Source organism: Callorhinus ursinus, unplaced genomic scaffold (assembly GCF_003265705.2).
Source record: "Callorhinus ursinus isolate GAN/ISIS: 27379988/994484 unplaced genomic scaffold, GSC_fseal_2.0 scaffold3, whole genome shotgun sequence".
Taxonomy (NCBI): domain Eukaryota; kingdom Metazoa; phylum Chordata; class Mammalia; order Carnivora; family Otariidae; genus Callorhinus; species Callorhinus ursinus.
In genome coordinates, this window is record NW_027397065.1 from 92,646,307 (window position 1) to 92,660,828 (window position 14,522).

Below are 14,522 nucleotides of genomic sequence, written 5' to 3' on the forward strand. Positions count from 1 at the left end.
ACAGGTGTGAGCGTGGTATGACAGGCATGAGTGACAGGTGTGAGCACAGGTGTGAGCGTGGTATGACAGGCATGAGTGACAGGTGTGAGCGCAGTTGTGAGCTCAGGTGTGTGCACAGGTGTGAGTGTGGTGTGACAGGCATGAGTGACAGGTGTGAGCGCAGGTGTGAATGCAGATGTGAGCACAGGTGTGACACGTGAGTGACAGAGTTGGCAGGTGTGGAGTAGTGTTGAGTCCAGGTGTGTGGTGGGCCAGAATCAGGGGGGATGGGCAGGACCCGTGCTGGGCTTCCTCAGAGGCCTCCAGGACGGGGTCAGGGCAGGAGGGCCCCCAGTGGCCTAGTGTCCACCTGTCCTTGGCTTGAAGACTGCCCTGCGCGGCTGGACACAGGCCACCTTGCCGCCCACCCCCACAGGCTGGAGGCCGGTGCAGCCAGGTGGGGCCAGGTCCTGGACCACAGGGAGCCGCCCCGAGGCTGTTTGGGGAGGGGCTCAGACGGTCTTCCCGCATCCTTGCGGGCCTGGAACAGCCACTGCAACCGACACTCCGGGTGCAGGGAGCAGGAGGGCGGGGCCCTGAGGAGACGCACACTCACCGGCGCATCCCATACACATAGGTGACCCCGACCACCTCGAAGAAGGCGAAGATGATGAGGTTCAGCGGGGCAGCGTAGTTATCAAACACCTCCAGCCAGTAGTTGCCCGACTGGAATGTGAAGCAGATCGCCGAAAGGAAGCAGAGCAGGCAGACCAGGCCTGGAGGGACGGTGGCGCCCCCTCGTCGGAGCCTGTCACCCTGCTCCTCCGGCCCTCCCAGCACCGTGTCCGGGGGCAGGAGGATGCACGATGGGGGCTTGCTGTCCGTGGGCTCTGCCCCTGCCTGACCCCAAGGTCTCCTACCATGGCCCTCATGGGATGCCAAGTTATGGCAGAGCTGCTGGGACCGGCACTGGGGGTGATGAGACCAGACTCAGGCTCCCGCTGGGACGCGCATGGAGGAAGGACAGCAGTGGACAGATGCCAGGAGGTGGGCGGACCAAGGGAAGACAGGCCTACAGGGTGGGCTGGGCGTCCACTCACCAGTCAGGACCTCCTTGGGGACGGATCTGCTCATGACCCCCATATCCAGGAGTGGCGTGATGATGCTTTCCATGTTCCCGAACATGGATGACAGGCCCAAGGTGAACAGCATCCCGAAAAACAGCACGGCCCACCCGGAGGCCCCCGGCATGTGGAGGATGGCCTCCGTGAAGACGATGAAGGCCAGACCCGTGCCGGAGGCACTCTGCAACATAAGTGCATGGGGACCTCTCAGTGTGACACACGCCTGACACCCTCCCCACCACTGGCACCAGGGCAAGGTGGTGGCTCTGCCCCCTCTGGCTACACCACAGGCCACAGGTGTGCCTCCGGGGGAACAGAACCTTTCCCCTAACACCCTGCAGCTAGCAGGTGACCACAGGCCCAGGGGTGTTGGGCTCAGGTGAATCACCCTCATAGCCAGGGGTCCGCAGCTGCCCCTCGCCCCTGGGTAGCTGCCCGACTCCGGCCACAGCCCAGCTCTGTGACCCATACTCTGCCCCCACCCCCAGCTCTGTGCACCAGCAACACCCGGTCTCCTGGGTCAGCCTGGCCTCCAACCCCCTGGGCAGGGCCCTGTCGGACACATTGCATTTTCTGGAAGCTCAGCCCTGCAGAGGCACAGGGCCAGCCTAGAGTCCTTTGTTCACAGCACCAGGCCAGCTTGGGCCAGGTCATGGAGAAGATTTGCAGCCGTCTGGAGCAAGGCCAGGCCCCTTGGGTACCTTATCCAGAAAGTCGTCCAGGTGGCAAACCTCCAGGGGTAGCCTGGCCACCCTCTCGGGCTGGGTGGTATTCAGGTTCATGAGGACGGCAGCATAGTCGTCCCTGGAGATGCTCTGCTCAGGGAAGTCAAACGCATTGATGAGGTGGAGGATGTTTCTGCAGAGACACAGAAAGTGCACACTAGCTGGGCACGCCGCACCTTGAAACACCCAGAAGGACACCAGCACCCTCAGGAGGGCTGGACAGCACTCACTGCAGGGACAGAGAGGAGCCTGGCCTGGAGGGGACGCTGCCCTCAGGGCACCGTGGGGCAGTGGCAGCCCCTGGCCCCCCGGGAGGGTTCAGGAAGAAGAGCGGCCCTGGTCACCCCTCTGCCGGCCACCACCAGCAGGTGTTCACTGGCCTCAAGGCTCACGGCTCAGACACAGGCCCGTGGGTATTCCCAGATCTCTTACTTTGCCTACTTGCTGAAATCTCTTTGTAACCTCGTAATTAGTACTCACGGCGCATCTGGGGTTATTAGTGGCCATGTGCAGAGCTGCCTGGGGTCACAAGCCTCCTTACAGTCAGCTTAGGGCCACGGAGTTCACAGTTTTATGCTATTTGCTGGTGGTTCTGCTGTTTAAAATGTCCTCCGAGTGCAGCGTGGCACTGCTGCGTGGTGGCCAGGTGGTGGGTCGCAGAGAAACCACGGCAGGGGAGCCTCGTGCAGGCACACGTCACGGCTGTAACCGTGAGCACGGACTTGTCCACAGCGCTCGGTGGAAACAGCCGGAAATGCTGCCCCTGTTGTTCCCCAGTGGGGGCCACACCGTTCACCACGTGGGCACTGCAGCCTCTCCGGCACATCCCAGTGGGTGCACACAGCCCGCAGTGCCCAAGCTCAGGCTGTGAAGCTGCTCCGTCTCCCCCTGTGCCATCTGTGGGCCGTGGCCTGAGCGTGGCCTGAGCATGGCTAGCATGGGTGTCACGGTTGATAGGGGCTGCCCTGGGCACTGGATGCCTGGCAGCATGCAGAGGCCGAGCCTGCACCCGTCCACGGGTCTGCCTGGCAGACTGCCTCTGGAGGGCTCTTGGTGAGTAAGAGTTGGTGGCCTTCGAAACACCGTGCCACTAATGCAGCGGTTCCAAACGTGTGGGGCATCCTACAGCCTCCGTGGCCCCTGCCATCGTGGCAGGTGGCCACACACCGAAAGCCTTCAAGCAAACAGACATGTATTCTCCCAGGTCTGAGGCCAGAAGTCCACAGGAGGGATGTCAGCCGGGCCACACGCTCCCCCCCCACTGCAGCTCCAGGGCGGGTCCCTCCCGCCTCGTCCAGCTCCTGGACTGTGGCCGTGTCCCCCCAACCTCTGCCTCCTCACACGGCCTCCCCCACGTGTCTACGTGTCCCTGCCTGTCTCTCATCAGGACGCAGTCATTGGATTGGCATGACCTCATCCTCACCAGAATCTGCCAGAGACCCCACCTCCACGTCAGGCCATGCTCTAGGCTGTGCGTGGACGCGAACCTCTGGAGACTCTCCCCCCACCCCCCTAAGGAAAGAAGAGGTGGTTGTGTGGGTCCAGAGCATCAGGTAGCGTCTGAAAGCCGAGCTCTGTGCACACCCCACCCTCAGCCAAGGGCACCATGCTCACCTGTCCAGGCAACGCCCATGGTCGTTGGCTGCCTTGAATCCCAAAACGGAGAACACAGCGATGGACGCATAGAGGGAAGTCATGCTGTTGACCAGAGCAATGGTCACCGCGTCCTTCTCACAGTGGTTCCTGGCAGACAGGCGCGCTTAGGGCCATCTCCACACACCCCCGGCACACCCCCTGCCCGTGGAGCCGGCATGCCCATGACCCCCAGCGCCGGCGCTATCCCCGCTAGTCTCAGGACGGTCTCGGACCCCCTTCCATGGTCCCCTCCCCCGACCACACCTCCCTGCTGAGCCCCTCCTCTCTGAGCACCCCTCTCTGCTGACCCTCTCCCCAAAGACCCCCTCCCTGATGACCCCTTCCCCTCTGACCCCTCCCTGACCACCCCTCCCTGCTGACCCCCTCCCCACCTCCCCTTCCCCCAAAGACCCCCTCTCTGATGACCCCCTCCCCACCAGGCCCCTCCCCGCCCACCCCAGCTCAAGACTGTGGGTGGTCTGAAGCCCTCAGCCTCCACCCCTGCCCCCAAGGCCTGGACACAGGGAGCTGAGGACAAGGTGGAGTGGGTGAGGTAGTCACCTGTCAGGTGCAGTCATGTGAAGCACCCACTCCCCCCCACCTCCTCATCCCCTGCACTTCGGAGGGGGAGAAGTTCTGGCCACCATATAGAACCATGTTTGTTCAGATGGTCCCAATGGCTTGTGGCTGCCTGGTTTATGATGTGGCGGGTGACGCTTTAGTGCCTGAGCCCCTGGGGCTCTCACAGCAGGTGCGTGGTTCCCGCAGCGAGGTGGGAGCGCCGTGTCCATCTTAAGTGACCAGGGAGCTGACACACACTGCATATCTGCTTTTATGGCCTCATGCTTGACACGTGCTTCCTGTTGGTCGGGGTCAGCCCCCAGTTATGGCCTTGTTCCTGGGATTGAGTGTTCGGGCTCTCTTCCTCCAGAACACGCTAGAAGCTGCCATAGGGGCCCTACCCCCAGCTCTCTGTGTGTGACTGGGTAACCAGTAGACTCCCCCTGAGTCTATTCCTATCACAAGTTCATACCAGGCCACACAGGATGTTACTTTGGAGGTGCTCCGGGACAGGAGGCCCAGCCCCTCCGTTGGAAGGAACCCACCCCCGAGCCTGGTCCCTACCCGGGAGGGTTATAACTTGCAAAAGCAATGTGTCCTCCAAAGGCCAGGGACAGGGAGAAGAATATCTGCGTGGCTGCATCCAGCCACACCCGCGGGTTCTGGAGAATCTGCACCTGGAAAGACACAGAATCCTGTTGTGCTGCAGACGAACCACACTGGCTGGGGAGCCCACGGCCCTAGAACATTCCCAAAGCTTCCTCTGGGATGACTCTCATGAAGGGGTGTGAACAGCTTAGGGTCAACAAGAGAGCAGGACTAGAATGGCAATTCACACGGCAAGCGTGGCCTTGCTGTTCTGTGACGGCTTAAGTAAGCCCACGTGGGGTTCTGAGACCTTGGCTGACAGACTGCTCAGGGCTAAGAAATGGGTCTGAGCGACTTGACTTGGGTGTGTTTCTTCTGCTCCTCTCAGACATGGTGGTTCTGAGGGACTTGAAGGGTCCCACGGTGGCTGGGACATGGTGCCCACGGCAGACCCACGTCCACACCCAGTGCCCCCTCCCCTTCTGCTGTGCAGCCCCTGGAAACTCCCAAGGAATGCTGGGGTCCTAGAGAGTGTGCAAGGGCCTAGGAGGGCTGTGGGCCCTTGGGTCCTGTGATTCCTTGCCTGGTTGGGTGCATGCAGCTAGCAAGGCCCTCAGGGGCATGGGGTGCAGGGAACCGGGGGGCATCAGGGGTGGGGCTCTAGCTGGCTTCTCCCCTAAACCCCACCAGCAGCATCCCTCAGGCTACATGTCACAAACCAAGTCCTCCCCCTGCTCTCTTCCTCTGACCCTTCCTCCCTCCTCCCCGAGACCCCATAACCCCCTCCTCCTTGCCCTCACCCACACACGGCCCTGGGCAGCCTGGCCTCTGGCTAATGGCCATTCACATGGCCAGGGGATCGAGGGAGCTGGGCTGGGCTCTGCCTCTGACTCATGTCTTTCCTGAGCCTGGAGCCTGGACTTCAAACCAACTTACATCCGGAGTGAACAGGTAGATTAACCCTTTCACCGCCCCGGGCAGGGTGAGTCCTCTGATAAGGAAGATCGTCAGGACCAGGTAAGGGAACAGGGCTGTGAAATAAATTGCCTTTAAAAAAGACCAAATTGTTAAACTTTTCAGTGGTATCTGTCCCATACAAAACCTTTAAGAGGTAGTGCCATAAAGGCCTCCTGTCACTCATCTGGGATTCCAGCCGAGCAGGGGCAGAGGGCACCGTGGGACGTGTGGGCCCCTGTCAGGCTCCCGGGGTCTGGCACTCACGGTCACAAGCGGATTCACGTATACACTTGTGTCTGGGGGGCGTCCAGGTGGGCGGGCCTCCCTCTTACCCAGCCGTACCTCTCCCAGGCGCCAGCCCTCCCCCTCACCCCAGTGCCCACAACCAGCCACTTCACAGGGGCCTTGGGGCCACACACCTGCCCTCACCCGTCTCCCCAGCATAGGACCAGCGCCCCCTCCTCAGTCGGATGTGGTCAGGGGTCTGCACACATGGTGTCTACACAGAATAAATCCGCAGACGATGCTCTTCCCTCACCGCCACCCCCAAGTGCCTGAGTACAGACTGACGGGGGAGTCGCCCCAGTCCCCTGTAGGGACTTTCATCTCAGGGTTATTTGGAATTTCTGGTGGCTTGTTGGGCCTAACGTTTGCTTTGGTGTAATTCAGTAATTCCGGTCCTCTCAAGTGCAAAGACCTTCATGAGACAATAACCATAACATGACAGCCGAGAAATTGAGCAGGCACACGCCTGGATCTGTGCAAAAGGGCCACAAACGCATGTTGGGAGCTACGGCAAGGAAAGGCAAGGAGCCGTGTCACAGGCGTTGAAAGGGAGGATGGGTGTAGAACAGGGCCTGTCTTTGCCCCCGGAGGAGAGAGGGCACTTGGCACAGAAACCACATGAGTAAGAGCTGACATATTTCTCCCCATCACTGAAATCTCTTCAGAAGGTAGTAAGCTGTTAAAACGAACATGTCAGGACATGTTCACGGCTCACAGACCATCATAGTGAAGTGTGACCAGCAGCGGGAAAGCGGAGGAAGGCAGCACAGCGTGAGTGAGGGTGTCCTGCCTCATCCCATGGGCAACATTGCTCCCAGACGGACCGATAGCCAAGCCCGCATCCAACCCCTAGGGTAGAACAGTTACCGCTGACGAGCCAACAGGCGGATATGGGGGGTCACAGGAAACACCCAGGAAACGGGAGAACAGAGGTAGGAAACAAACAGGAACCCAGATTAATCATCACACTAAACATAAACGGTGTAAACAACCAAACAAGGGCAGGGACTGGCAGCCTGGATAGAAACACAAGATCCAGCCATGTGCGTCTACAAGAAACACACTTTAAACACAGAGACCCAAAAAGGGTGAAAAGAAAAGGACAGAGAAAACCTCCCGGTGGCGTCTGGGCAGAGCGTTGCCACGTAAATGCGCCCTTCTCCAGGGAGCGCGCTGGTCCTCGCGCCTGCACCCTCCCAGCCCAGCCTCTGAGCCCGTGTGCGAACACGGAGCTGGAGGCAGCCGGGTGGTGGGGTCTATCCGAGGGGCCTCACCTTCCCCGTGCTTTCGATGCCTCTGATGACACACAGGTACACGACTGCCCAGGACGCGGCCAAGCAGGCTAGCAGCGGCAGCTGGATGGAGCCATTGTCGCTGATGTCCGCCGTGATGTTCAGCGTCTGCCGGTACCAGAAGTAGTTCACGGGGCCACTGGCCTGGCACTCGGCTTCCAACCCTGGAGCCAGGAGGGTCCTGTCAGGGGCTGGCACAGGGCTCGGGCCTGCATGTGGGCTCGCAGGCCTCCACCCTGGACTGCAGTCTGAGGATAGCCCGGGCTGCCGGAGCACCAGGCACACCCAGCGGGACCCAGCCCCCCGTGGCCCAGGAGGTGCAGCTGGGGCTAGTGGGCGGATGCGGGGAGCCTCCAGGCCCAGACTTGCCCCTGGGCTGCCTTGTTCAGAATGGGCCAAGCTCAAGTTAGTCTCAGCAGAGGCAGGAAGGGAAGGAGGGTTAACACAGCTTCATGAGCCGGTGCAGAAGAGCGACTATTTCCTGGGCTGCGAGGATCTCCTCTGCTGGAGCGCAGGGCTGAGGGCTGCACTGAAGCCAGCAGAAGCCGCCGTCCCGCCCACTCAGCCTCTCATCGCTGTGCATGCCCGCTCGTGGCTGAGCTGTGAATGCACGGACTCTCTGGGGGTCCATCGGTGGTCAGATATGATGGGGTAAGGAGAACGGGACCACAGACGCGCTGCTTAGGGGAGCCTCCCGCCCCCCAGCACTACCTGTGCGGTTGAGGTCCAGTGGGCAGGAGCTCCAGGGGAGCGGGTACTGGAAGGAGTTGAGCAAATACCACAGCACCCACGTCAGGACGGTGTTGTAGTACAGGCTGACCAGGAAGGACACGGTGAGGCACCCCAGCCCTGCGGGGGGCGGCGGTCAGCACCTTCCAGCCCTGCAGGGGGCGGTGGTCAGCGCCTTCCCCACCTCCCTGGCCACAGGGCTCCAGACACAAGCACCCAACTCCTGCTCCCTATGGTCCTGCGGCCTCTCCCGCAGCCCCCCGCGCCTGCCCCACAGCTGGCCCACATCTGGCCGCATGCACCCGAAGGCGGTGCGTCATCTTCATGGCCATGTGGCACCATCCTCAGCTGGGCTAGGGTCTGCCTCTCCACTGGCTTCCCGGTGGGCCTTGCAGACAGTGCTGTAGCCACCTTGTGGGACATGTCACACCACCAGAGGGGCCGCCCGCACCCCCTCCCTGCAGCACCCACCTCACGGGCCCTCCAAGTGTCAGGCCTGCCCTCCGTCCAGGCCTCCCTGGACACTCTCAAGCTCCCAGGATGGGTGGGCTCAGCGCCCAAAGGGACATAGTCCCCGGGTGATCTGGGACAGCTGCTCCAAGGGCCTGGGCCTGCCGCCACCTCCTGCACCCTGAGCTCACCCCACGCTGCACCCTGCACCCAGGTCCCTCCTTGGGCTTTGGGGGAACCAAACAGGGCCTCCTGGAAGACGAGTACTCAGAGCATGAGCAGACTTAGCTCCCGCAGGGACGCTGCCCCACGCATCTCCCTGAACTGTTAGGTCCAGACCCCTCTCCTGCAGGGTCAAAGCCACTGAATGTGCGCTGGAGTGACAAGCTGACCCACGGCACGCACGGGACCTGCAGCCCCCACCCTCCCAACAGCTCCGGGCAGGGGTCAGAGGCAGGCAGCCTACCCACTCCGCCCAGGTAGGGCGAGATGGCCGTCCACACCCCGATGCTGCCTCTCCGTAGGCGCTGGCCGATGGCCAGCTCGATGTAAAAGATAGGGATTCCCTCAAGGACCAGGGCGATGAGGTAGGGGATGAGGAAGGCCCCTGCAAAGACACAGCAGTCATCGGAGGGTCAACAGCTGCCTGGTGGGGACTTGAGCCGAGGGAGATGGGCCTGCACGCCGGGCACCTGGTCTGCTGCTCTTTCAAATCACTCGGGAGCATCCCACCTTGTGCAGCTTTGGGGGCAGGTTTCACGCAACAATGAGCAGTGGTGTTCCTACGGGGACACCCCTCATCCCGTTACGGGCCCTCCTGTGACGTGGGGCTGGTCTGTGCTCCTGGCAGAATGTTCGAGAAGGTGGACTTTGAAATGGTCTCTCGAGCTTTGTGCCTGAGTGGGGGCTGGGACCTGTCTCTCTGTGCCTGGGCATGAGCATCACCCCTGCACCGGCGTCCGAATGCTGGGAGGTGGGTGCCCGTAGCCACGGTGGGGTGAGGCTCTGTGGTCCGCCAGGGGAGCACCCACTGACCACCTCCATGGGATCGACGGGAGGGGCACACCTTTCTTCACTGGGAGCCAGCAGCGGCGGCATCAGGAGGAAAGGCAACGGGTGTGAGGAGTGAGGGGCCCACAGCCCCGAGGGGCCCCGCCACATTGCCTGGGGGCGCCTGTGGGCAGACGTCGGCTCCTGCATCCCGCGGACTGTGGGTGTGCTCATACTGTTGGGGGAAGGGAGTCCCAGTGCAGTCGGGAACTGCATTTTCTTCCTGTTAACCACAGTGTGTGGGCCTGCTGGCCCTTAGATGCTCCAGGACCGATAGCCACTGCCCTACCTGCATGCACAGGGCTGGCCACGTCAGGGAACATGCTCCTGCGTGTCCCTGGCTCGGCTGGCCCGGCACGGGCCTGGCCTCCATGAGGGCTAGCCTCTCACTGGGATTCTGCATCACAGTCAGAGGTGTTGACACTGAGCCGGGGCCCTGGAGAGGGCTGGTAGCCACTGCACCACATCAGCTTCTGCACAGGACACGAGTGTTTGGGGCAAAACAGTGCCTGCTGGTGTCATCCACGTAGCGGCAAAACCGCAAAGAAGTGTGAAATAACAACGTGGAATCCTGGGAGACTCAGCCTTGAGGGATGCGCCGGACGCCCCAGGGATGACCAGGCACCTGTGGGCAGGGGCTTGGAGCTGGGGGTGTGAATACAGCCTGACCACTTCAGGGAGCTCCTAGCAGGGAGAGGGGCCAATCACAGGCCAGGGGCCCAGGGTCCAGATGGAGGAGACCTCCCCAGCCTGCCCTTCCCCCTGTCCCACCCCACACGCACACGCACTATGGGGTCTCATGCAGGTGTGTGTGCCTCCCAACCACCCTTGGGCCTCGAGCACACACCTTCGGCATGGTAAGGACACATGGGGCCAGCTGCCCAGTCCCGGAAGTGGGTGCCTGGCCGTCAGGCAGGGGCTCTGGGTCCCAGGTGTTTGACCCACTGTCTGGAAAGGGCCTGCAGGCTCCAGGCCGGCCAGGACCCACGGACCCACTGCTCTGCGGGAGGGTCCCAGCCAGCAGGCCCAGAGCAGGGACCACCGGGAGGAGCAGTCCAGGGGAAGGGAGGGGCTTTTCTTCTTATAGCTGACCTGGTGCAGCCGAATCAGCCACACTTCGGAGAGAAGAGAGGGAGGAGCTCCGTGATCACAGATGGAGCCCACACAGGAGCACCGCTGCGTGTTAGGTGCATTTTAGCCCAAACTGCGTGTGGACAGTGACTTGGATAAAACCCAAGCCAGTTTGGAGGAGGGCCGCCGGTCGCGGGACAACCCAGCTGTGTGATTAGAGAGGTGGGACTTTGAGCCCCACTTCGACATCCAGGTTGGGGAGAGGGGGCCTGGAGACTGCTCATCACCCAGGCTGATGATTCTGTCAACGGTGCCTGCAGAACAGAACCTCCATGAAAACCATTAGCCACGGGGTTTGGAGAGCTTCTAGGCTGGAGAACACGGGAGGTGCCGGAGGGCACGGTGCCCAGAGAGGCAGGGGGCTTCGACACCCCCACCCTGCGCATCCCTGCCACGTGGCGCTTCGGAGCTGTATTCTTTATAAAAGCCTGGTCCTGGCGAGCACACTGTTTCCTGGGTCTGAGAGCCCTTCTAGCAAATTTTGGACTGAGGAAGGGGTTATTGGTGCTCCTGACTTGTAGCACAATCAGCTGGAAATTGTGGGCAATGCAGGGACCCGCTGCTTGAGCCTGGGTTCTGCAGTGCAGGCAGCACTGTGGACTGAGCCCCGTGGGGTCTGCGTTCACTCCAGATAGATGGGCAGAAACGGGTTAAATTATGATGCCGGGATTGGGAGAATTGGTTGGTGTGGGCAAAACCCTCACATGTGTGGCATCGATGAGAGGAGTTTTTTCTGGTCGGGAGGGCGGGATGGTGATATCGTGGTGCACATGCCCTCGCGGTGGGTCGGCGAGAGCCCTCGGCTCACCACCGGCCCGAGGGGTGCTGGAGGCGAGGCACACTGGTCCCGTCCGCTGAGGAAATGTCACGGAGAAAAGAGTCTGTCTGACCGGGACGGCTGCAGAGCCCAGCACTGCTGGGAATCTACAGAACGAGACACCCCGAGGTTGTCCCGGAGAGAAAACGAAGGACAGAGAAGACCAGGGCAGGTGCCTCATAAGCTGTCTCTGTGGATGGGAGGACTTGGTGTTGCCAAGTGGACATTGGTCCCCAGACAATCTAGAAATGCTACGCGATGCCCGTGAAACCCTGAGAGTCCTCTGTAGAATTGACAGCCTGGCTGTGAGGTCTGCAGGGGATGGCGACAGCCGACACAGAACCGGGCCAGGAGAGGAGTGAGCGGACTCGCCCCGCGGGAGGGACATCTGCACTGTCAGACTAGGGTCATCACGTCCGTGCACGGCTCTGCCGTCTCCACGGAGCCCACGGGTGCCGAGGTCGCAACACGGCTGTGTGGAGATCGCGGGCCGCTCACTAGATGCCCCACGTGTGTTGCCATGGACATGGTTGTGGATGATTCCTGGGCCGGAACCGTAGATCCCAGCAGGTGCCTGGAGGGTCCCTGGGTGCCCCGTGCCAGCCGCTGGTGGGGTCCACGCCCTGACCGCAGGCGCGGACACTCACCCAGAAGCCGCGTACAGGTGACAGAACGCCCTGCAGGTGCACCTGAGTGTTCCCCCCAATTCTGTTACAATGTTGCCTTTAAGTCTTATCCTTAGAGAGAAGCCCACAGACCTGAGTAATCACTAAGGACAGAGAGAATATTCACCCTCAGGGCTCATGAGTTTGTGCAGAATAAAAATGCAATTGGTTATCTGCTCATCTTATTATCGAATAATCAGGGGTGGTCGACGTGAGACAAAAAGGTTGTTCTCACACGGGAGGGGTGCTTGTTTAGGAAAAGTGGGACTTTTGAAATTTGAATATTTCATGACATTTCATGAAGGGCTTCACACCTGGAAACAGGGCCTAAAAGAAGTATTTAAACAGCAGGGGTGCCCCCAGCCCATGAGCACAGGTGTGACGGGCTGGTCCAGAGGCCCTCAGGCCAGGCAGCGCTGGCACATGGCTTCTGGAAGTGACGTTCCCGGGACAGTCCCCGCGTGTTGCAGAGAGGAACGATGGCCAACCGATTCTGGTCAGAGCAGCATTTCCTGACTTGGAGTGACCACCAGCACGTGGGTCACCGCTTGGCGCCCGCACCTGCCTCTCCTGATGCACAGGGCAGGCCCACGTGCCCACCCAACCCCAACCCCGTGGAGGCTCTGACGCCTCTGGGGCAGTGGTTCCTGGAAAGATGTCTCCTCCAGCTGCTCATAATCATGAAAAAACAACAAACTTCCAGGAGGCAGGTTCCTCATGAACAGGGACGCCACCCTGGCACTGCCCTCGCCTGGTCTGCTCTGCAGCAGGTCCTGCAGACCCCCAGCCCGCATTCCCCCAACGCGGCCTGACCGCTGTCCACCCAGCACGGCCAGGAGGGAAAGGGGCCAGGACGACGCCCCATCAGCCGCACACAGACCTTCCTTTCTGCCCTGTTCCTGGTGGGGGCCAGAGGAATTGCCCCCACATTTCCAGCCAGGGGCCCGGTGGATGCAGGAGGATTGCCCTGGAGGGCTTCTGGGGGCCTCAGGTCTTACGTGTGCAGAGGTGGGGCTTGACGGCAAGCTGACCTGACACTGAGATCCAACGGGCCCCAAGGTCGCACCCCAGAAAATGACCGGCCTAGCCTGGGCGACATTCGGTGTCTGCTCCCCAGGGTCGTGGGAGACAGGCAGGGCTGGCTTGCCTGGCATCACCATGGACTCTTGTGAAGGGAGGGGGTGCCCTGGCCGGGCACAGACGGGAGGTAGGCGGCCTGGCCTGGGCGCACCCCCCACACTACAGTGAGCTACGTGAAGAGCTCCCCTGAGCCCCAGAAAGCTGGATGGCAGTGGGCTGGACCTCCACTACACAGGCTCCCCGGGTCGCGGAGATCGATAACGTGCGGGGCCGTGAGGGCAGCTCACCTCCACCGTAGGTCTGACACAGGTACGGGAACCTCCAGATGTTGCCCAGGCCCACGGCGAAGCCGATGCAGCTCAGCAGGTACTGCGCCTTGTTGCCCCACGCCAGCCTCCCGTCCGCACAGGCATCCCCACACGGCTCCGCTCCCCCGGCGCGCACCGTGCCCACCGCTGGCTCCTGCCCGGGCTCCATGGAACCCCCCGGACCTCCGTGTGGGAGCCCCGAGTAGTCCCCTCCGTGTACCTTCTCATTATTTAAAGGAAATCCAGTGGAGCCAGTTAATTGGTAACTCGGGCCAGGCTCTCCCCCGGGCGGTCCCTTCCTGACCCCACGCCCTCCGCCCGCGCCTCATTCCGTGCCCGAGGCAGATGCCCGAGGGCTTCCTGTTCCCCGTGGGGGCTGCGCCAGGACCCCCGAGACAGCAGCTCCTTTAGCCCTTTTATAAAAACCGTCGATCTTCCAATCAGCCTTCTGATTCTGGAACGATTGTAGACTGCCTTGTCGCTGTGAGGAGTGACGCAGAGCCAAGCATCCTCGCCCGTTTCCCCAGCGGCGGCGTCTTGCAAATATCTCGTCCATGTCACAGCGGGGACGCCGGTGTGATAGGCCAGTTCGGCACACGTCCATCACAGGGGGGGCCCTCCCGTCCCCTTCACGGCCACACCTGCGCCCTCAGCTCCTGCCCCGCTTCCCAGCTGTTCTCTGTCACTACCGTCCCGTCCTTTCTAGAACGTTCCATAAGCAGAGTCCCCGTGTGTGACCTCGGGGTGGGCCTGCTCCTCTCAGCCGTGCTCTCCAGTGACCCAGCCGTGGAGGCGCACAGTGTGTTCACCCCACAAAGGAGGACAGCTAGTGCCCGGGGAGGGGTCCAGGTGCTGTGGTGTGTGGTCTTCGCGTCTCAGCCACGTCTGGTCTTCAGAGATTGAGTGTAACCCTCTGGCCGGCGGCACTCTCTTCCAGGGAGATCCCCCCTCACCCTTGCGTCCCACAGCACCTGCGGTGGCTGCACCCAGCCCAGGCCCCCACCAGCACCCACCACGTGCGGGGTGGGGGCCTGTGTCCCCGAGGGGCTCCCCTGGTGGGGCAGGGCAGGGGCAGGAGTGGGAGGTTTGCTTCTCTTCCCCCCCGGTGGCCACTGACGCCCTGAGGCAGCGGGCAGGGCAGCGTGA

At 61.7% G+C, this 14,522-nt stretch overlaps 1 protein-coding gene across 1 annotated transcript in view; it reads right to left on the reverse strand.

Moving 5' to 3' along the window:
- SLC6A18 (solute carrier family 6 member 18) overlaps nucleotides 1-13,581 on the reverse strand; it is a 15,461-nt gene extending 1,880 nt beyond the window's left edge. Inside the window, exons 1-10 of the mRNA XM_025867551.2 lie at nucleotides 13,356-13,581; nucleotides 8,792-8,932; nucleotides 7,858-7,995; nucleotides 7,129-7,310; nucleotides 5,549-5,659; nucleotides 4,589-4,701; nucleotides 3,443-3,571; nucleotides 1,805-1,961; nucleotides 1,080-1,284; nucleotides 596-755 (exon numbers count right to left, since the gene is read on the reverse strand). Coding sequence (XP_025723336.2) covers nucleotides 596-755; nucleotides 1,080-1,284; nucleotides 1,805-1,961; nucleotides 3,443-3,571; nucleotides 4,589-4,701; nucleotides 5,549-5,659; nucleotides 7,129-7,310; nucleotides 7,858-7,995; nucleotides 8,792-8,932; nucleotides 13,356-13,545 — 1,526 coding nt within the window. The 5' untranslated portion in view covers nucleotides 13,546-13,581. The remainder of the gene's footprint in view (nucleotides 1-595; nucleotides 756-1,079; nucleotides 1,285-1,804; nucleotides 1,962-3,442; nucleotides 3,572-4,588; nucleotides 4,702-5,548; nucleotides 5,660-7,128; nucleotides 7,311-7,857; nucleotides 7,996-8,791; nucleotides 8,933-13,355) is intronic.
- Nucleotides 13,582-14,522: the final 941 nt, after the last annotated feature.